At 45.1% G+C, this 23,230-nt stretch overlaps 1 protein-coding gene across 12 annotated transcripts in view; it reads right to left on the reverse strand.

The window, feature by feature from the left end:
• The window catches only part of LOC147608888 (FAD/NAD(P)-binding oxidoreductase family protein), a 142,182-nt gene that overhangs the window by 54,440 nt on the left and 64,512 nt on the right, over positions 1-23,230 (reverse strand). For 11 of the 12 annotated variants that reach the window (XR_015264295.1, XR_015264293.1, XR_015264294.1 and 8 more), the window contains exons 4-5: positions 20,285-20,398; positions 911-998 (exon numbers count right to left, since the gene is read on the reverse strand). Coding sequence is in view for 7 of the 12 variants with exons in the window: in XM_086788066.1 (XP_086644192.1) it covers positions 911-998; positions 20,285-20,398 (202 nt within the window). In the remaining 5 variants the exon portion in view is untranslated. The remainder of the gene's footprint in view (positions 1-910; positions 999-20,284; positions 20,399-23,230) is intronic. The other variant, XM_086788069.1, reaches the window with a different exon arrangement.

The raw sequence follows: 23,230 nt of genomic DNA on the forward strand, positions 1-23,230 counted from the left end.
AAACTACACTACTCTACATGAACATGAGTTAGATTAAAAAGCCCAAGTCTAAAAACTATTAACCGTCCCCACCATGTGATTCACTGTCATGGAAGGTGATGGTCTCTCCCCTAGCATGTATTGTAAGTTAACACCTAATTGTAAAACCATTCATGCCATGATTTGCATTACAAAAATGGTAAATATGCTCATGAATTTCCTAAAACACAGGTAAATCTTATGATTTATCTACGAAATTGAAACATTTTGCTTGATTTTTGAAAGGAAAGTCAACAAGTCAGTAAATGGTGTAAAGTGATTCCCATAGTTTCCAAGAGGAGCATAGTAAACACATCAGGAATGAATCCATATAATGATAAACCTCATATATCATGTGCCCAAAGAATTCTTATGGGAGGAATTAGGGTCTTACCACACACATTAACTAATAAAATGAGGTTGAAGCACCATCTACCAGAAACCTAAAAAGATTCAGATGGGTAAAGTCTTTATTAATGAAAAGGCCTTGTAAAACAGGCATTCCATTCACTGCTAGGATGCATGCAGGTGATACCGCTACCTTTTGAACAAGGGCTTGGAAGTTTAAACAACAGTAGAATTGTCATAGTATTTACAGGAAAGATGTGTCTCACCCTCTTGTCATAGTATTTACAGGAAAGATGTTTCTCGCCCTCTTGTTGGATAAAACAACAAGCCAGTAAGAATTTACTTACATACCCTACCAAATTATATCTTCACATTCTTTGTAAATGAAAAAAAGTCCCCAAAATTCCTCTATGGAAAAAGCCACTAGTTTTCTTTCCAAGAAAAATCTCAATTAAGAAACAAAATCAGCAAATTTATAAAAAACACTCTCATGCTGGTTTTACAAGTCAAACCTCAGTCTCAGCAGGTGTAAGCAAAAGATTACCTCCAAGCTTTTGAGCCTCACTCAAGAGGCAGTCAACTATTGTTGTTGAGGTATTGCTTGCTGGAAACATCCTACCGTCTTCCTCAGTCTGCAGCATTGTCCACTAACATTAAGAAGTCTAAAAGAACTTTCCAATATAGCATAAAATATAGGTCACATCCTAAATATTTTCAAAATGAGTATATCCACATAATGATCAGTCCTTTTCCCTTGCATCTAGATTTTCTTTTGATAAGCTTTAATTAAGCTTGGTCAATCAAGCGCCACATAATGATCAGTCCTTTTCCCTTGCATCTAGATTTTCTTTTGATAAGCTTTAATTAAGCTTGGTCAATCAAGCGCCATGATATTGTTAAAAAAACAAACAATTTCTTTCCCTCCCTCTTTCTCTCCCCTTTTAAATGCTGACCAGATGTTATATTCTTCATAGAAGCTGTCAGAAAAACTATACTTTTTTGTTGCTAAGTTTGAGCATGGAAATTTACCCATAGTGACAAGAAACGTTTCTTCGTTTCGAAAGTTTTTCTTTGTTTCGTTTTGTCTGTTTTGTAAGTGACACTTGTAATATAAACATACAAGTCTATAACATAGAAAGAGAAAGATTCTTGGTAGGTTTAGAGTTGGCAGCCTGCAGACAAGGCACATGTAGGGTGTGGCAGATATAGTCGTGAAGCCCTTGGGAGAAGAGAGACATACCACTCGATAATGATAATTGTTGAACAAAAAGAAAGTACAAAGGATAATAACTACACCCCATAATAAGAGATAGAGGGTGTTCCCATGCCCGGGGAAAAAACCTCCTAGTAGGAGAGAAAGTGCCTTGGCTAGTCCTAGTGTCAAATCCCCATCGGATCTCCTCGTGGAACGCTCCTGCTACAAGACTCGAAACCTGCAAACAAAACAAACAAACAAGAAGGGGGTGTAGGCCTGACTCACCTCCCAACCACGACAACCGTGGGCAAGCCCACCGAGCCACGAGCTGAGCTAACTAGATGGACGTACCGACCAATCTCTACCTCGTGACGTCCCATACCGCCACGGAGCTGCCCTCGTGGACCTCGAGACTGCTGCCGGCCTCGGCTGCATGAAGCAGGTGCACGTCTGCACTAGATCCAGACTCCAAGACTCTATATGACTAGTGGCTAACCTTAGCCACCCTTTTATAGGCTCTTGGCCGGTCATCGGGCGTCCACACTTGGACGCCCGCCTGTCCATACTTGGGCGCCCGCCCATTAGTCTATCCCTAACTCAGCTCGCCAATCAGCCTGCCTAGCTCCAAGCTTCCCCAAACCTCGAAGCTAGTCTGGTGTGCGTGTAGCACACGGTAGATACACACTGTGCACATGACATACTCCCCTTCCTCTAAGAGCTCACTCCTGAGCTCACTAAAAAGCCAGGGTAATCTCTTTGAAGAGTAGTCAATGTCTCCCATGTAGCGTCCTCCTCAACACAATCCTTCCACTTGATCTTGTATTCCGTGATAAGCATATTACGCAATCTTCTTTCACGAAATCCAAGAATCTTTTCAGGTTCGTGTGGAACAAATGTCATGTCCTTGACATCTATGATTTCTTGAGGAGTAACTAACTGGTCTGTTCCACCCAATACTTCGTTAAGTCTACTGACATGAAATACAGGATGAACTTTCACATGAGAAGGCAAATCCAGTTCACATGCAACTAAACCAATCCGTCGTGTAATACGAGATGGTCCACAGTATCTAGGGGATAATTTCGGAGATCGACCTGTCCGTAAAGTCTCGGAATCTTTCAAAACTCGCAAATACACCATCGTTCCTTCACAGAATTCTCTGGGTGAACGATATCTATTAGAATAAAATCTATCTCGGTCTTGAGCACTTCTAATAGATTCCTTCGCAACTTGTAACATTTCTTGCATATCTTGCAAAAAATTACGTGCTGCATTATGCATCACTCTTTCAGTCTGGCCATCAGATTGAGGATGATATGAGGAACTCAAATTCAAAGTTGTTTCCAACTTCTCAAAAACAAGTTTCCAAAAATCACTCATAAACTTAGAATCCCTATCACTGACTATGTCTTGCGGCGGTAACCCGTACAGTCTAAACAATTGCTCGATAAGCTATCTTGCTAATTGCGTAGCTGTAATAGTCTTCCGGGTTCGGTAAAAATCTAGCCATTTTTGTCAAGCGATCTACCACAACCCAAATAGAATCATGGCCTTGATGCGTTCTTGGCAATCCGGTAATGAAATCCATGGAAATACTTTCCCATTTATTACCTGGGATTTGCAAAGGATGCAACAACCCAGCCTGTCTAAAGCGTTCAGCTTTATTTGCTTGACAAACTTGACACTTGAGACCATAATCTTCTACATATCCTTTCATCTTTGGCCAATAAAAAGTGTGTTTCACTAACGATAGTGTCCTATGTACCCCAGGGTGTCCAGCAGAAGGGGCGTCATGACACTCCTTAAGAATCTTGGACCTAATGTCCGGGATCTGTGGTACACAAATTGTCATTACGGAATAGTAAACCATTCTGAATCATCCACTGACCTCCTGCAGCCTGGATGGTAGGCTGTTCAGTCATCAAGTCTTGGTCAATCAATGAGCTCCCGTCCTGGATCTTCTGCCAAAATGGACCAAAATAACTATCAGTCTTGCAAAGCCCTCTCAATGACTAAAATAAGTCAATAGAAATCTCGGTGAACGACAAAGTATTCACCTCTCTAATTCGACTAAGCGCATCTGCAACACTATTCATGGACCCTTTTCGATAACGAATCTCAAAATCAAAATCTTGCATTAACTCAGCCCAACGAGCTTTCCTTCCTCTCAAATCATCCACATCACACACATACTTGATTGACTGATGATCAGTCTCAATACCACAAACTTGGAGCCATATAAATAATGTCTCCAAACCTTGAGAGCATGAATCACAGCATAAAGCTCCTTCTCAAGGATTGGCCAAAGAGATTGAGTGTCGTCTAGCTTTTTACTTTCAAAAGCAACAGGTCTACCATCTTGAAATAGAGCAGCCCCGATGGCCTAGTCACTGGCATCAATTTCAAGAACATAAGGCGGTAATGCTAAGATAGGTGTTTCCTTGACTTTATCTTTCAAAAGTCTGAAGGCCATATCTAAATCGTTATTCCAAGTGATAGGCTGATTTGACTTACGTCCACGACCTTTCAACAAGTTGGTCATCGATAGTGTGAGCTGAGAGTACTCCCGCACAGATTTCCGAAGAAAAACAACAAAACCGAGAAAAGAACAAAGTTGTTTCACTGTTCTTGGTATAGGCCAGTCCAGAACCTTCTGAACTCGATCATAGTCAATGCTCAATCCATCTCTAGTGATCTTGTGTCCCAAGTAAATGATGTGTGTCATAAAAAACTCGCATTTACTTAATTTAGCATATAGTCGATTCTGTCTTAAAATAGATAAGACAATCGTGAGGTGTCTAACGTGATCCTCAAGAGTACGACTATATATCAAAATATCATCCAGGAACACCACCACAAATTTTCCCAAATGTTCACGAAAAAGATCGTTCATCATTTGCTGGAAAGTAGCTGGAGCATTGGTTAACCCAAAAGGTAATACGAGAAACTCGTAATGGCCATACCTAGTCCAAAAGACGGTTCTTTCAACATGCCTTTCATGAATAGGTATCTGGTGATAGCCAGTACGTAAATCTATCTTCGTGAAATATTTCGCTCCTGCTAACCGGTCAATCAGGTCATCTGATCTAGGGAGAGGATAACGGTTCTTAATTGTCACCTTGTTCAATCTCTTGTAATCTATGCACATTCTCCAGGTGTTGTCCTTCTTTCTCCTAAGAAACACAGGTGCACCCCAAGGTGATTTACTTCGACGGATCTGGCCCATCCTCAAATAATCTTCGAGTTGTTTAGCCAACTCATCTTCCTCAGCTTGGCTCATCTTGTAAGGTGGAATACTAACAGGATGAGCACCAGGGATCAAGTCAATACGATGATCTACTGCCCTTTCAGGTGGTAAGCCCGATGGCAATTCCTTAGGAAATACATCTTGAAATGAATCAAGTATCTTCTGTAATTCTTTACTTTCAAATACACTTAATTCATTGACATCCATAGAAGGTATGAGAAATGAAGAAAGTGGAATCAATACACAATGGAAAGCGGTATACAAAGGAGAATCCATTATATTTCCAAAATCAACTGTATTTACAAGAGGTCCCTGAGAGGGATGTATTCAATCACCTAAAATACTATACTGGATGTTCCTATGTTGAAAAGAAAAAATATGACTAGACCAATCTATCTGGACTTGAAGAGTCTTAAGCCACTCAATCCCTAATAACAAGTCTACATGTTCTAGGTGCATAATATAGCATTCCAGAGTATCTTTGTAGTCCTGAATCTGGATTGGTAGCATTTCCACCTTTCGATCCCGTACTTGCCGACCCGCAAGTAGGCGTACCTCATAGGTATAATCGCTGGGTGACGTATCAAGACTCAATTTCTGCACAAGTTTGTAGTTAACAAAGTTGTGTGAGCTGCCAGGGTCTAGAAGAATGTGGATTCTGTGGCCGTTCACTTCTCCATAAACTCGGAGAAGATCATGCAAGCCAAAAACTTTAGAGTCATGTACTAGGGCGAGAAAGTACAGTAACTGACGTACCTGTCAAAGACAACAGGTTAGCTGCCTTTGGCTTGCGTCCAGCGTTGGTCTTTGCATCCTTTTGCTTCGAGCACTCATTACCCATGTGTCCTTTTTCTTCGCAGATGAAACAACCTCCCTCCTCCTTGAGCTTCAAAGCCTTAAGGAGTCGTTTCCTCTTCGCTGGTGTCGAACTTGAATTCTTCGAAGGTTGGTCCGAAGACTTTCCTTCAGTCGTGTTAGCCATTGGTGCGGAGAACTTTCTCTTGTGCTTAGTCCCCTGCTCGGTAACGGGTTTAGACCTGGAAGAGACCATTGTATCATCATAGATACGAGCTGAATGAATGGCCTCGTCCAAAGTTTTGCATTTGTTATTTTTAACCTGTAAACGGTATGAGTCGGATAAACAGGCTACGAAGAACCCCAAAAGAGTTATGGGATCCATCTTTGTAGCTTTCATCTGCAAGTTTCTAAACTTCTGAAGGTAGACCTCATAAGTGAGGTGCTGCGAGGTCATGGTCAAAGCTGTAAACCGGGCAACATCATCATAATCATCCTCTTTCTTGAGGAATTCCTTCTTGAAGACATCTCCGAATTGTGCCCAAGTCGTTGGCTTAGGGTTGAGTTTCTTCCACCAAAGCAAAGCTTTGCTTGAGAGGAAACTTGCTGCTAACTGGATCTTTTTTGCATCATCATATGGATGAAACTGAAAATGGACTTGCCACTTATGTAGCCAAGTGTCCACAATCTCCTTGGTACGCTGTTTTACTCGCACCCGAACTGTTCTGGAGATACCCGAAAGAGTAGATAGGGTAGTGGTCAAAAGAGAGATGGAGTTCTGCAAAGCTTGCATCTAGGCGGCGATTTGTGCCTGACGTTCTGAAGAAGAAGCTTCGAGAGCAACTTTGAACTCTTGGAAATCTGATTTTGACACATAATCGTCAAAAAGATCGGCATCGGTATCTTCCGTAGCCGGCAAGCCTTCACATTCAATAAGGGGCTCCAACTCGGATTCTTGGGTCGACATCGTGAAGAGGGTAAGTGGAGAGAAAATTCGATCTTGCACAAGAGAGTGCTAGAGAACTTGAGAGCTTGAAAACTTAAGAGATGTGTGGCAAGAAGCCCACTTAAGGGGTTTATATAAGCTTCCCCAAAAGCAACTTGAGCTTTTGCTTTCGTGTTTTATATATATATATATATATATATATATATATATATATATATATATATATATATATATATATATATATATATATATATATATATATTCTGTTTTCTTTAAAAAAACACCTTTAAACCTCAAGGGGGTCTTTAAACTCTTTTTTTTTTTTTAAGTTTAATCCAAAAAAAAAACAAAAGCAAGCTGAATTCAGCATGAATGCTTTTATTGGTTTTTTTTTGTTTTTTTTTTCTCTTCCCTCCTAGATTTAGCGCCGCCGGCCTGCCTTGCTACCGGCGCATGCCTTGCTGCCGGCGCCATATATATATATATATATATATTTTCTGTTTTCTTAAAAAAAAACACCTTTAAACCTTAAGGGGGTCTTTAAACTCTTATTTTTTTTAATTAATCCCAAAAAAAAAGCATGTTAAATTCGGCGTGAATGCTTTTACTGGTTTTTTTTTCTCTCCCCTCCTGGATTTAGCGCCGCCGGCCTGCCTTGCTACCAGCGCATGCATTGCTGTCGGCGCCGCCTTCGCCCAGGTGTCCATGGCTATCTGCGCCAGCCTACGCCTAGGCTTGGCCGCCTGCGTAGGCCTCGACGCCTGCCTGCGTAGGCCTGGGCGCCTGCCTGCGTAGGCCTGGGCGCCTGCCAGCGTGGCAGGCTACGTAGGCCTAGCCGCCTGCATGGCCAGGCCGCCTACAACAATCGGCAACAACGACTGTACGTAGTCAGCAGCACGTGACCAACAGCCACAATCAGCCAGCAATCCCTTCTCTCGCTCTCTCTCTTTCTCTTTCAAACAAAAGCGAACATGCTTTTTTCTCTCTCTCTCAACTGTTCATGCGACTGCACAAACACACCCAGCCTTCTTCTTGCTAAGCAAAACAACCCTTTCTAGATCACAATCCCCATCATCACGGGTTCCTACGATGAAGAAAAAAAACAACATACCAATCTGAAAAACAGCAGTATGCATAAACAAAACAGCAAGCTTCTTGAACACATACCTTTCTTCGACCTCATCTTCTCTACCTACCGACTTGCTCGTTCACGAGGCACGCTCTGATACCACTATCAATTCCCCATCGGATCTCCTCGTGGAACGCTCCTACTACAAGACTCGAAACCTGCAAACAAAACAAACAAACAAGAAGGGGATGCAGGCCTGACACACCTCCCAACCACAACAGCCGTGGGCAAGCCCACAGACTTGGCTGTCCCCACCGAGCCACGAGCTGAGCTAACTAGATGGACGTACCGACCAATCTCTACCTCGTGACGTCCCATACCGCCACGAAGCTACCCTCGCGGGCCTCGAGACTGCTGCCGACCTCAGCTGCATGAAGCAGGTGCACGTCTGCACTAGATCTAGGCTCTAGACCATAGAGCTCTCACAAATCATGCAAGACTCTATATGACTAATGACTAACCTTGGCCACCCTTTTATAGGCTCTTGGCCGGTCATCGAGCGTACACACTTTGGGCGCCCGCCCGTCCATACTTGGGTGCCCACCCGTGCAGCTCACCAATCAGCATGCCTAGCTCCAAGCTTCCCCAAACCTCGAAGCTAGTCTTGTGTGCGTGTAGCACACGGTAGATACACACTGTGCACATGACACCTAGAGTGTTCACACACCACTGCCCATGACACAGATGTCCACAATTCTTACAGTAAAAGTTGACTCAAGGTTGAAATTTGAACCTAGAGGGAGAAACATACTATACACATTCTTAAGCTAAAAGTTGATTCAAGGATTCAATTTGAAACGCCATTAACAAAAGTTTCATTGAAAATATGAAGTCAAAATCTCTAGATTCAAAACTGAGACCACTACAATTAACACAAAAAGTGCATCTGTACATCTCTGGATAAATGATATATCAATTTGATCCCCTTGATCCAAGCCACGCTCCAGGTTCTTAAGGACTTCAAGATCAATCTCCTTGACCTTCCAGTGTAGTACATCCCTTCCCTCAACTCTAGTAACAAAGTCTATGCATCTAAATCGCTCCAAGAGAAGAAGGTTGGCATTTATATAGACCAACCTATGACATCCTATGCCATCCCAATATACAATATCTAAGTTGAACGAAACTGAAGTATGTGTAAGAAGAGGTGGGTCTTTCGGAAGGTTGTTTAGGAAAAGTGCCACAAATGGAGGAGATAAGGGTGATCGGCAGGAAGGGTATGCTGAAGTCGTGGAGTTGGCCAATAAAGGCTAGGGATCCCATCAAATAATCCACTGAGCTAGAGCCTAAGGCCTCCTAAGGCCTCCTAAGGCATGCCATCTGGGCATACCATTATAAATAATCATCCCATGTGCAGCTCCTATCTCTAAGAAGGATCTAACAAAGAAGATGGTGTGACCATTGACTTATGGCATCCTATGTATCCCCATGCCTAAAGGTCTAATTCGTGCAAAACAATGGGGTCCATGTCGAATGACTTGATTACTCCCTGTCTGAGCATCAAGTCTGGCAGGCACTAATGTGGAAAACTCCGTGGCATTTGCATATATGGACATGTATGACGACCATCCATGAGAAACCAAGCTCTGTGCATAAGTGGATCTGAAGAACCACTTCCCTGGCAGGAATAACCGCATCCCACATGTACCTAGCCTCCTCCTCTCTCCTGACAAGTATAGTACGAAGGTGTGACCTAAACAAAGCTGCAACTTCCCTGGATCCCCGGACGACTCCACATGCCCTAGTCTTCCCTCTAAATGCTGACTCCCACACATAACCTCCACCCTGTGTTAAACCTCTCTCTAGGCTTTGATGTGTCTTTTTGTAGGGAAAAGATATCCACCTACCCCCCCCCCAGCAAACAAAAAAAAAAAGGTTTCTGGAAATCCTCCCAGATCTGACCATAGGGTGTCATTGCAGTTTCAAGTGGCTATCCATAGTGGGAGTATGGCATAGTCACAAGGAACGGGGGACGGTAACGGGGGACGGGGACGGGGACGGGACGGGGGACGGCCATAAGTAGGGAACGGGGACGGGGGAGGGAACGGCACTCAAAAATAACTTTTTTTTAAAGTTTTTCTACTCTACCCTTATTCTACTTTGGAAGTACATCAAAATGAGCACAAATTTACATAAAATGGTAAGCTTTTGAGTCATATTAACACCGGATGGTGGCCGATTGTGGCCAGATAGCATGAGATGATTCTGGAGAAGGTTGGCACACTGCCAACCAGGCTACATGCATATGTGGTGAGTTATTATACACCTACTGCATATGGGCTGTAAATTTTGGGTCCGTTGCGGCGCGCAGTTTCACACCAGCCTACTTGGGGAAGGTGCGGAGGGGGGTGTGAGCCCCTCTCTGCAGGGGGTCCGAAGGGCCGTTTACACTAAAGCCTAAACTCCATGCTTGTAGCCTTGTAGCCTTGTTCTTATATAGATATTAGATAGGCAAGAGAGAGGCAAGGGCAAGTGAGAGAGAGAGAGGGGCAAGGGCCAAGCCTCAAGGGCCAAGGCCCAAGGCCCCAAGGCTCAAGCCTAAAGGCCAAACCTCAAGGCAAGAGAGAGGCAAGGCCCAAGCCTCAATGCCCAAGCCTCAAAGGCTCAAGGCCACCCCAAACGACTAGAAACGGCTCCTCAAACAACTAGAAACGGACAAAATAAACCACAATGGCTTCCTGCCGTCCCCCCACAGGGCCGTCCCCCACAACCGTCCCCGTTCCTACTGCCGTCCCCTTCACCGTCCCTTGTGAGGGACGCCTCCAGGGGGACGTCCGTCCGTCCCCGTCCGTCCCCGTCCCTGCGCCGTCCCGTTTCGGCGTCCCAACGTTCCTAGGCTCCGTCCCCGCCGTCCCCTGTGACTATGGAGTATGGCCTCATAGACCCCATGCTCCCATTTGGGGCCATGGTCAGCAATGGTCACCCGTGCATCTTGGTAGACAGCCATTTCCCTGCCTTCCAGATCTGACCATAGTGTGTCATTGCAGTTTCAAGTGGCTATCCATAGCAGGAGTATGGCCTAACAGACCTCATGCTCCCATTTGAGGCAATGTTCGGCAATGATCACCCGTCCATCTTGGTAGACAGCCCATTTCCTTGCCTTCCATGCCACCATCTCACATCACCTGCACCATCCAAAGATTCCACTTCAACCTGTAATTGTGTGGGCTTTGTGGTACGCAGGGCTGGCCTTTTTTTTTTTTAAAGGCCAAGCACGACTTTACATCCTTCAACTTGAGGGGGAACGGTCTCTCCCTAGTCAAGTGCTTCACTGCCCACCATGCATCAATGAAGCAGGTCCTAGAGATGCCCATTTGTTAGGATAAATTCTAACCATCTTCTTTCCACAAGCTCCCAGTGAGGGTTGATCGCGCGCGCGTGTGCGCGCGCACGCGTGTGTGTGTGTGTAGAGAGATACCCAGAAAAGCATACTTCCTCTCCAACTTTGGTGTACGCTTAGTTGATGATGTTGTTGATAATCAAGGCAATGTATTCTCCTTTCCACAGGCTGTCAAGAGATACAATCTAGGTATGCATCACAGGCATTATGGCATGAATTAAGTTCTATATTGCAAGATTTCCAGCCGATGCCTCCACTTGAGGATGAGGAAAGATTAAGAGACTAGGAAACTTCCAAGGTACTCTTCTTTCTCTTTCCATCACCTCATGGCAGCTAGAGCTTATTAAATTTTGCTCCCTCCACCTTGGATACAAACACATGCAAATGAGTTCTAGCATGTAAACAAACCTCTTCGCTGGTGGAAGACCTCTTTAACTTCAGTTTGATAGAGCAAAAGAAAAAAGGACAGAGTGTTGCCATGTGCGTGAATCCAAGGTGGTGGAAGCAAATGATTATACATGCTAGCTGCAATTATCTTATCCAAATGTAATCCCGCGCATTGTCGGTTTGCCCTTTCACTTTCCAACCATGCAACCTGTCATTTTCAACCAGTGGAGGCAATGGTCCATATGGCTGCAATAATCTTTTAATCTTCCTCCAAATCGGTCTATGATGCAAACCCAAGTTATGTTTACTGTACGCCTGCGGAAAGGATAGCACATTTCCTGTATTATCCACATCATCTTGTAGCGTGCATATACCCAACAATGCCAAAAAGCATGCTTTACGTGGTGGCTCTTGCATAGCTAGCAGTTCTACAAACAAAGAGAACCAGTGCAAACTTTCCAGTCACATGGAGTTACTGATTTGCGGAATCACATCCCACCCATTTGAGGTCTTTCAATACAGTCTTCCAATCTTGCACCATTCTTGTAGAATATGGATAGCCCACAATGCGGTCCTCAAAATGGCCTAACACCGCTTCCCAGTGTGAATCCACCCAAATTCCATAAGCCATAGTTTTCATGCCTATACACATAACTACAAGCATGATTGCCCAAGGCTACTCTTGCCAAAAAAACACTCGAATCATGGAAGCTTTTCGATCCAAAACATGGTAGTAAATGTTAAGAATATTCAAACCACCATGCATCTTCGGCGAACAAACACAATTGTGTCACAACAGTCTCAAGGATTTTTTATTTGTCTTGATCTTCCAGAACAATTCCAAAGCTTCAGACATGAAAGTGTGCAAATCTTTCTTTCTCCAAGCGGGCAATGGCAAATGGAATTGAACATAGGCAATGATCACTAATTGTACAATGCATAATCTCACATGCAAGGGCCACATAGATAGCTTCCAATATATAAAGTTCCACAGCATTACCAAACAACTCTAAGACACTCATGATGCGTATGAGATGAGTTGGATCATTTTTAGGCATGAAGAAAGAGTCATCTGCATAGAGGCCTGTGCCATAAAGTGAGTTCCATCCGATTTCTGCAAGCCATGAAGTTGTCTTGTCTGGTCAATTTGTCAATGTACAAGAAAGGATGCATAGCAATTGCACATAGTAATGCACTCATAGGGAAACTTGTCTTACCAATCTTCCCAACGTCCAATGTGTGAAGAGATCCTTACCCAGAATACATTGGGCAATGCTATCCCTATACAACCAATAGATTACATGCTGCAATTTTGTCCTGAATCCCAAAGCAACCATTTTATCAGCTATGTAATCCCATTGCACTATACCAAATGCCTTCGTCACATCCACCTGCATGATTAGCACATCTTGTGTTGTATATTTGGCATATTCCATAGCAATATAGGCATTAGCAATTTATCCATTATGTCTTCTTGGCACAAGACCATATTGTTGAGGATGCAATCCATAATACAAAACACTTTTCAGGCGGTTGGCTATCATTTTTGTGGCTCGCTTATATATCATAGGCATGAGCCATGTCTTTTAATGCATCTTCTAGTTTAGTTTCACTAAACAATGCATCAAAACGTATAGCATCGCCATTAGTCTCTATAGGATTTACACATGCCAAGAATTCACGCCTTGCATTTTGAAAATCTACTGTGATTTGTGAAGGAAGCTCAAAAATCCAAGCGAAATGTTGCGCACACATGTCTGCCAGCTCAGCTTTTGTGCTCGTCCAATGACCATTAGCTTTTTGAAAATCTTTTGCCTTCATCTATCCACATGTAGACTTTTGAAGAAGTCTTTGGAAGAGCAACCTTTGTCTATTATTTGTTTGTGGCGGGCCCTTACTTGCCATTTTTGTATCCTCCTTTGCTCGTCCAAAGTGATGCAAGTTTTGGCCTCACACAATACCATCTGCTGGACATCTAATAATGCATGAGAATGGCAAAATTCAGCCGATGATTGTACTTTTTGTTTTGCATCATCCACCCTTTGCCTTTGTTCTCCCATGTACCATCTACCATAGTCTACAACAACAGTTCGCATGCGATGAGCAAGGAGGCAAAAGTTCACCACAACCTTTGTCTCATAGAAGACAATTGAGAACCATTAAGTCCTGCAAACTGATATACTTCTCCCTGCAACATACATTGCATAACCATTCATCTCCCATGAGGATCATTCAATTCTAGCATTGGCTGCAACTCATGCCTTACAAAAAGCAACCTCTGAATGTGCAGCAAAACACGCAACGGCCAAATCTCTCCACACTGACCAAAGCACAAACAAGCGACAGCCTACCAGCGCAACATGCGAGCACGCGCACGCGCGCACACACATCACATAGGCACACTTACACATACAAAGGGGTTGTTCACACACATACACTTGCAAAGGGCTGATTTACACACATAAAGCTTCCATCCCAACAGTTTCGACAAGAGAGTTTAGACAAGCGTGCTTGTAACTTTTTTTTTTTCCATGAAAAGATCCTTTCATTAGTTATAAAAAGCCCACTGGACTACAAACCCTCTCCTGCTCATAAGAAGGCAAAGCAAAGACCAATCAAGGCAACTAGGGAGACTCTCCCTAGGTGCAGAAAAGTACAAATAACTGAGAGGCTATATCATACAATAGGAGGGGGGAAAATCCAAACAGGTGGCCTGTAGTGCCAGCGGGGGGTTCCCGCGTGTAGAGTATAGAAAGGGCCGCTGCGCCAAGTGGTGTGGAAAGCCTGGCGTCGCAAGATCGCTCGATCCGAGTCACCCCGGATGTAGTCATACTGTCCTCACAGGGTGTGAATCAACTCCTGCCACATAGCTCGAACAGTCTCTGCTGGTGGCTCCAGTCTCCCCTCAAAAGCCCTGAAACAACGGGCTCTCCAGGTGAATCATATGGTGAGGCTACTGAGGAGCTCCCATCGTAAATCCCTCTCCTGTGTCCAGCTGGCTGTCGAGAAATCCGGTGAAGGAACAAGGCGAGGCTGGCCCCCAATGAATCCGATGGCCTGGCTGGCCTGCTCCGTCTCGTATCCCATAGCTAGCCCTGACGAAGTGGACCAAGCAGCGGCTCCCCACGTATACATTCCCTCTGGAGAGAGGGGGGCCAAAATGCGCAGAATCCTCAGCCAAATCTGCTGCGCCTGTGGACAGTCCCATAGGCAATGTCGCTGGGTCTCCAATGGGTGGCCGCATCGGACGCAGGCTGGCGGAAGGCCACTGTAGACAAGCCAGGTGCCAACTGCAGAGCCCCTGTAGGCAACCAGCCACTAGAAAGCCGAGATCCTGCATGCCTGTCTGCTAGCCCAGAGCCTAGTCCAAAAATCCTCCAGGAACTCCTGTGAGAGTCCCTGTAGCCGCCAATGCTCCGATGCAGCTGGAGAGACCATCCTCTTCGCAGTCAAAATATGCCTCCCCAACCGAACAGTGTACTGGAAAAAGGTGATCTCTGTGACCTCGGGGGACGCATAAGGATCATGCCACTCGTACTCGCCAGGGTCCCACTGGAGCCGGGCCAAGGGGTGCGCAGCATATGCCCATATGCGCCAATCAGAGTCCACATCTGCAGGGTCTAGATCAATATGCCACTTCCGAGAAGTGACGGCCACTACCAGTATCCTCTGAAAGATGCACTCTTAAAGCAAAGGCGACTCCGCCTCCACTCTCTGAAGTCTGCCTGCATCTCATATTAGAGGCATCTACCATCCTCAGTGCAAGCTCTGACAGCAATCAGGATCTCCAACTGTGTAAAGGCTCCCATCCACCGTGGGGCCGCTGGCTCGAAAGGCGTGAACCACTCCTCAGTAAGTGCCTCCTGAATGTCATCCCTCATAATCAACCCCCCTCTTAAGTGACTCAGCCTCTCCGCCTGCATCTCCTCCGGGAGACTGCAAAAGGCCTGCCAATCTCCAAAACTGCGTGCTGGGCTTGCCGCCAATGGTCCCCAGGCTAGACGAGGCCGAGAACCCAGCATATGACCCTGCTCTGTGCGTACCGCGGGGTTCCAGATGAGCGGCTGTCTGGCCCGCTCCTCATCACAAGTGGGAGGTCTCTGAGAAAGCCCTGGTCTCAGCAACTCCCAAGCTTGCAAGATGCTCAAGGCAAATCTGTCCTCCCATCCTCTACTGAGGCCTGTCCTCCTCATCTCTATGAAGATCCACCATATCTCTGGTGCCCAAGTGCCCCCTGCTGGGGGAGCTCTAGCCTGCAGCAGCCGCTGAAAAAGAAGCTCCTTCCAAGGCTCAGCGCCTCGCCTGGAAGCAGTCCCTGAACAAAAAGCTTCCCCAACAAGGCTCTACTCTGATCAGCTGGATCTATAATGCCCAAGCCCCCCTGGGCCAGCGGAAGAGTAATAACTGCCCAAGCAACCTTTGCTCGGGCCGGCTGACCATCCCGCCCTGACCAAAGAAAGTTCTTGATCAGCCTCTGTACCTGGCTGATGCAAGAGCTCGAGAAAATCCAGCAAGACGTGATATACCACATAGTCGCTAAAAGCACCTGATTTGTCACCACCACCCTCCCAGCCAAGGAAAGCCGAGCTGTACTCCAATATAGAAGCTTCTTCCGAATGCTCAGAAGAAGCGGGGCAATCTGCTACTCAGGTGACAAATCAAGTCCAATCTGGCATCCGCACTGCTGTGCCAGGAGGAATCCATCTAAAACCCGGGTCTGGGCTCCATGCCGGAGCGGGAGCGCTACTGATCCAAAAAGCCGCTGTCTTGCGCTAATTGATCAATGCTCCCGAAGCCACACCAAAAACCTGTAGAGATTGCTCTGCCCTCTGTCGATTGGCCTCCTTGCCATGCAAAAACAATCCCGTGTCATCAGCAAACTCAGAATCAAGCAAGTCCTCACCCCAGACTGCAAGCTGGAAACCTCTCAAGCCAACCTCCTCGGCTGTCAGATACATGCTCATGCTTCTGCAAAGAAAAGAAAAAGGAACGGAGCGAGATGGCATCCTTGACGAACTGATCTGGTCAGCTCAAAACTCGGCCCCCATCCTCCTGCCATCAACACCTGGCTACGAGCTGTGGAATATAGAGCCACCACTCCTCGAATCCAGTCTGGCTCAAAACCCAGGCGAAGCATAGTGCCCTCCAAAAAACCCCAATCGACTCTATCATATGCCTTCTCAAAATCGAGAACCATAACGACCAAGTCCTCGCCGAGAAACCTAGCTCGGGCCGTCGCCTCCCAGAAGGTGAAGATGTTGTCAAGGATACTGCGCTCCTTGACAAAGCCTGTCTGGGTAGCATGAATCAAATCCCCAAGGAAGGGCTGGATCCTCAAACTCAAGACCTTGGCTAGGACCTTGTAAACAGTACTGAGGATCGTAATAGGCCTCCACTGCCAAATATCATCTGACACTCCCTCCCCCTTGGAGATAAGAAAGATCAAGCCCTCTGAAAAACTCTGTGGCATCACCCCAGTGTCCAAAACATGCTGAAAACCCCTGCGGAGGCCTGGCCCCAAAAGGTCCCAATAGCGCATAAAAAAGGCATGCGTCAAACCGTCCTCCCCAGGGCAACTATGACGCGGGAGGGCCCTCAAAGCCTCAACAAGCTCATCCTCTAAAAGGGGCACACCCAAAGCTGTGCGCATACGATCTATGACCCTCCTCTGCACATGGATCCACACAGTCTGTCTGCAAGCATCACGTGCCTCCGTGGTGGCTGGCTCTGCTGAAAGCAGGTCTCTGTAGAACTCACTGGCAATAGCTCTAATCTCCTCGCGCTCAGTGGCTAACGATCCGTCGTGCCTCCTAAGCTGGCATACTTTTGCTCGAGCATGGCGGGGTCCGGTGATCTCAAAAAACTCCCCAGTCACTCTATCACCAAGCTGAGTCCACTGAGAGGCCTGGCGATGATAGTAAAACTCGTGTCTCTGCTCCTCTGCCTCTCGAACCTCCTGACGTGCCTGGCTCAGCTGGGACGCCACCCACTCACATGTGGGCTATTGCTCCTTAAGGCGCTGGAGCGAAGCAAGGCTACGTCTCAAGCGACGCTCAATGCATCCGCAATGACCATACATACTCCTCCCTGCCCTCCCAAGGGGCCAAAACCTGCAGACCAAAAATTGTCCCATCTACCAGGCATCACTGAGCCATATCTCCGAATCCTGCTCTCACTCAAATGGTGCTCTTGCAACATCAAAATATCAATACTGCCCCCAACCAGGCATCTCTGAAGCTCCTGCCTCAAGCAACCACGATAACGTACATAGTGTGCGCCGCCAAGGCCCTCTACATTCCATGAGATGATCCTCATGGATGACCTGCTGAGGTGGAGGCTGCCTCAGCCAAGCGTGCTTGTAACTTATTAATATATAAGAAGGGGAGGAACATTATCATCATGACATACTAGGTGATTAGTGATCTAACGGAGCTAGTAGACTAATCACTTGGTTGACTAATGCCCCCACACATTCACATTGGTTGTTCCATCTTGCAAACAGCATGCTAGATAAGTGACACATGGCACACTTATCTTATCCACTCATAAGAGAGGGGTCACAAACTACTAGCACACTTATCTTATCCACTCATAAGAGAGGGGTCACAAACTACTAGCACACTAACCCTTTTAGGGGCTATTCACACACACACACACACACACACACACACACACATACGAACACACAAAACACGGGTTCAAACTTCACACACACGAGAGAACACACACACATGAGACAAGGATCCCAACAAACCCCCTTCAGAGAGAAGATGATGAGATGTTTGAGAAAACCTTCAATAGTCATAATAAGTTGGCCCCAAGCTATACCACGTACTCCACTATAGCAAGAACAGGGGGTATGTTCTCCACTTCAAATTCAGAGGCTCGAGTATGAACATGGCTCAAGGGCTCACCAAAGCATGATCTTTGCGAACGAATCAGAGACCAAGGTTTAGGGGGACAATCGCACCAACACTAACTATCATGTTGGGCCTTGGATAGGAACTTGACCAACAAATGACAGTCTACATCAACTCACCAAGACAACCCCCCTAGACATAAACACAGGTAAGCTGAAAACGATGGAACCTTTTATAACAAGGCATTACAAAAATGAAACACGACTTTCCATATAGTGAGCCCTTGCCTCACACATAAATATAATTTTGGAAGTTTAAAAACTCCCCCTTGAACGTATGTTGGTGAAGAGTAGTCTCTTTCAGCAATCCATGCCAATGCCGATGCAAATTTTGTTGCAGAAGGCAATGTTGGCATTGCAGAAGCTCCAATTTGATGTACGAGGCTTGATTTTGGAAAAGCCCTAAATTTTTGTGGATGTTGGAGCTCCAATTTGATGATTTTCTCCATATTTTAGAAAAGCCCCAAATCTTTGCAGATCTACAAGCTTCAATTTGGCAATTTCTTCTTTCTTTATGTAGTCCTTGAAGTGTGAAGATTGGGCTGCACTCGACAGAGGTACTCTAGCTGGGCTGGGCAATGGAGCTACCTATGTTGCCCTAAAGCCCTAATTCCAATCGAGGGGGGACTGATGATGGGCAGGTACAACCGATGGTGGCGCTGTCACAAGCAGGCGAAGCTGGCAGAGGAGCAGCAACGGCAGTAGCAGCAACAGCATTAGTGGTATTAATAGCAGGCAAAGGCGGAAATAGTAGAGGTGGCAGATAGAGGCAACGGCGGAAGCAACAGCCAAGGCAGCAGGCGATGAACTGAGAGCAGGATCCAACAGTAGTGGTGCACATGACGTTGGCGGGCTGCACAGGTGGTGACGGGTAATATGAACAGGCGACGGAGAGTGGCCAGATGTGTAGCCAGAGTCGGCAACCGCAGATGAGTTCGCAGGCTCTAATACCATTTGATGGTATTAGGGTTGATGAAAGGCTATGGTGGATGGAAGATATCCATGGTGTGTGCGTAGAAAGAAAGAAAGTTATATTAAACATCTTCAAAAGACCCAATGGGTCTGAGACCAAAAGTGATACAATAGTGTCCAAGTAATCTCATCATGGTACAAAAGAAAACAAAGTCGAGAGCTATGAGCTCGGAAATTCAAATCCGAGCTATATGATACAAAATGGGATCATCATCATCATACAGCCTATGGAGCTAACCCCCCGGTATTGGGGGGGGACCCCTTTGAGGTCATAAAACATCATCAAAAATGTCATAAAATGTGTTCATATTGAGCCCAAACAATGTCCCAACCATTGGTGCATATCCTGGGCACCTCCAAGAGCCTTTAGTGCTGTCAAAACTGACCAAATCAATCCATACTCTTCCTTGAACCTTGCCCTCCAGGCGGCTACAAGTAGGAAGCATATCCACGTGGCACTCACATGGGTGATATGCAAGTGACATGGACAATGCCCATGCAGTTTTGGTTGATCAAACCAGTACTTATGATATTGTTAAGATAGGGTTGTAATTGTGGTGGCCAAACTACTAAGCTATATGTTAACCACAGAGAGTTGGTGTCATATAAAGAACATGCCCTGTCCATCTATGCATGCATGTTGACATTTATGTATTAATGCTTTTCTTCCCTAACAAACATTTTGATAATTCTCTGGCCCATGTTAGCAGTTGGCATTTGAATGTCAAGGTAGGAAAGCATGGCGTTGGGCAGTTGCATCTTTAAACCACATGCGAGAACATCCAAAACTAAAGCATACTTCTATACAAATCACAAGAAAGAGCCGATTAACACAAGATCAATCAATTTTTATATTATATTACACTTGACTTCCCTGGAAGTTTGTTACAACCTGTATTTCCATAAACTTGCCATGTTTTAATCACGTCACTAATTTTCAAGATGATACGTCATGCCACTACCAATTGGAGGGTTTTGGAAGTAAAACCTTTAAAACAACTCCCCTTTCCATGAACCAAGCTGCAGTATCCTTAGGCCCATGTGTTCGAAAGAAGGAGCCTCGCAATTCTCTGTTTCCCCTCGGATATTGCCCTGACAAAAGCTATAAGAAAACACATTTAGTTTCTCACATTCACAAATAAGAGTAAAACCATTACAACCCACTTAATAATAACCAGATATCATTGTAATTTTTTGAACAGACAGTGCTTTCACCCTTCAACAACAAAAAAGAATGGGCAAGCATCATCTACAAATTCTTTTTAATTCTGATAATCAGCAAGCAAGAGGATTTCTTATGGTGACCTTGAAGCCCACAACCTGTTCTTTTAAAACAAGAAACAGTGCACGCTAATTCGTCAAACCATGGTAAAGCATACTAGCACATTAGTGCAAAACTTAGCCTTGTGGAGATGTTAAAGAATATAAGCATAATTCTACGATTTCCAAAGATAACCACACCATATTCTGATGACTCCTTGAGACACATTAGAAGAATGCTATACTTGTTTCTAGACTCTTGAGAGGCTACTAGTGAGCCCTATTTCAAGACAATAGGCTTAATACATGTCCCTTGCATAAGCCCCTAGATGCAAGCGATCCCTCACTTGTAAACAGGGGGGCAAAAGAGGCTATCACAATGTCATAGGTGTTGGATACTACTAAGGTTTAAAATGCCAAGCTCAAACGTGTAAGGATAGGCTAGAACAAAAATTCAAAATGGAATTGATATAGATAAGGTAGTTTGGTACTCGTCAAGGCAAGGCAAATTTAGTATGCCTCGTCCATTTTTGGCAAGTCTTTTTGTAAACAAAGTTGTATTCCATAATGAATGTCTCTCTCTTCTTGGTCCTTGTCTATGTCTTCTTGATACTAAGGTTGTTATTACCCTAATCTCGTTTTCAATTCTTGCATAGTTTTCAATCCACCACTTGTTTCATGACAACCAGCCGTCAAACACGTAGAACATAAGTCGGTGTTCCTTGGTTTTATCAAAGGCAGGCAAGCAGGCTGCTCTAGAAAGAGTGAAGAGCCTAGCAGCTTGTTTTAGCTTTGTGACAGTCGCTGATTTTTCCAAGAAGTCACATCTATTCAAAAAAAAAAAAGTGACGTGATCTACAGCAACTGTCACCATTTGGCCACCCAATTGGTCCACCCATGCTTTCTTATCATATATGTACATTGGACTGGTGTCCATGGCAGTTGTATATGCCGGGGATTGATGCCACTCATGTGATACTGTGGACTTGGCTTTCCATTGGGATTTGTGCCTCTGTGTACATGCCCGGAAATGCTTGGTGGATTGGTGTTCCATTGGGTCTGGTACCTCGTGTACTTGCCCGGAGCACGTCTATTTTGGTATACTCTCATGAACGGGGATTGTCCATACCAATGTTGCATTGCATAGCATCTTCATGTGCTTGCTTGCAATTGAAATTGCATGCTGTTTTCATGCTTGCTTGACCAATGTGTACTTCCGGACGCCTGCCCGCGAACCGTGCATGTGAAACTGTCTGCTGACATGGTTATGTGGCATGTGAACGGGGATTGTCCATACCAATGTTGCATTGCATAGCATCTTTATGTGCTTGCTTGCAATTGAAATTGCATGCTGTTTTCATGCTTGCTTGACCAATGTGTAGTTCCGGGTAAGGGGACACCCGCCCGCGAACCGTGCCTGTGAAACTGACACATGGTTATGTGGCATGTGACAAGTGGTAACTATTGGTCATAAACCTAGCCTTACGAGTTAGCATTAATTTATAAGTGAGTGTGTACACACTTCATTAAGTTTTGGGCGACCAAAACTCACTTATAAATTATGACCAGCCCGGTGTTCACACACACTGATGTCCTGAGGTGGACATAACCCAATGTCCACCGCCCAGACCTTATCCTCTTTGTACAAAGGGAGTAACCAGCCATGTGTCCACTCTAGCTTGCTCCACAAAGCACCTGCCTGCCACCTACACTGGGAACAACTACTCCTCCTCCTCTCTCTAGAGATTGGCACCTCCTTCATGAGGGCTGTTGGGCTGCATTTTCTACACTTTCTCCTTCCCAACTCCATTTCCAAGCTTGCTAAGGTGTTTCTCAAGCTTCCAAGAGTGATTCTGGCTGCTAATCACTCTCCTACACACTCCCAATGACTGAAATTCAACAAAATAGCTGTCTTTATTGCTGTAATTTCTGGTCTTTTTGCTGAAAATCCTAATTTCAGCCCTCCTTCCTCAAGTTGAACCATAGGGGAAGCTTTCCCAAGGTTCCCTTCATCCTCTTGAAGACTTTTGTCGTGAAGAAATGCGACAAATCGAAGACCTCTTCACTCCAAGGACTTCCATCGCGAAGACTTCCAATGTCATCGACTCTACTTGCAATTGGTAAGCTTTAATGCTTAAATATGGAAGCAAGTAGCAGAAGGGAGGAACCGGATTATAAGATCACATACCCTGTGTAGTGTTCTCTTATCCTACGTGCTCACTTGCAGATTATTGCTACCATGTGTTGGTGGAACAATAGAGAGCAGATGGTAGGGAACATGGGCACTTGAGAGGGTTGTGTGGGTTGCAAGTCTACATTAACAACCACTTGTTTGCAATACTGTATTCATATGCATTGGTATGGAAATCTGGTCAGAAATGCCCATGACACTATGTACTTGATTCTCCCAAGATCAATATACTTTATTTGAGGGAGGGGTCGGCCGTTCCGGTTCATTGTGTGTCTCTTGTCAATTCAGCAATTTACTTCTTGTATTTGAGCAAGTGTCCATCAAATCTTAGTGTATTTAAGTGTATTGATTAGCATTGTGTTCAACCAAGTTACATTGGTATTAGAGCACGTGTACTTGCCTGGAGCATGTCTATTTTGGTATAGTCTCATGAACGGGGATTGTCCATACCAATGCTGCATTGCATAGCATCTTTATGTGCTT

This window comes from Cibotium barometz, chromosome 52, assembly GCF_041138505.1.
Source record: "Cibotium barometz isolate CiBa-2024 chromosome 52, ASM4113850v1, whole genome shotgun sequence".
NCBI lineage: Eukaryota > Viridiplantae > Streptophyta > Polypodiopsida > Cyatheales > Cibotiaceae > Cibotium > Cibotium barometz.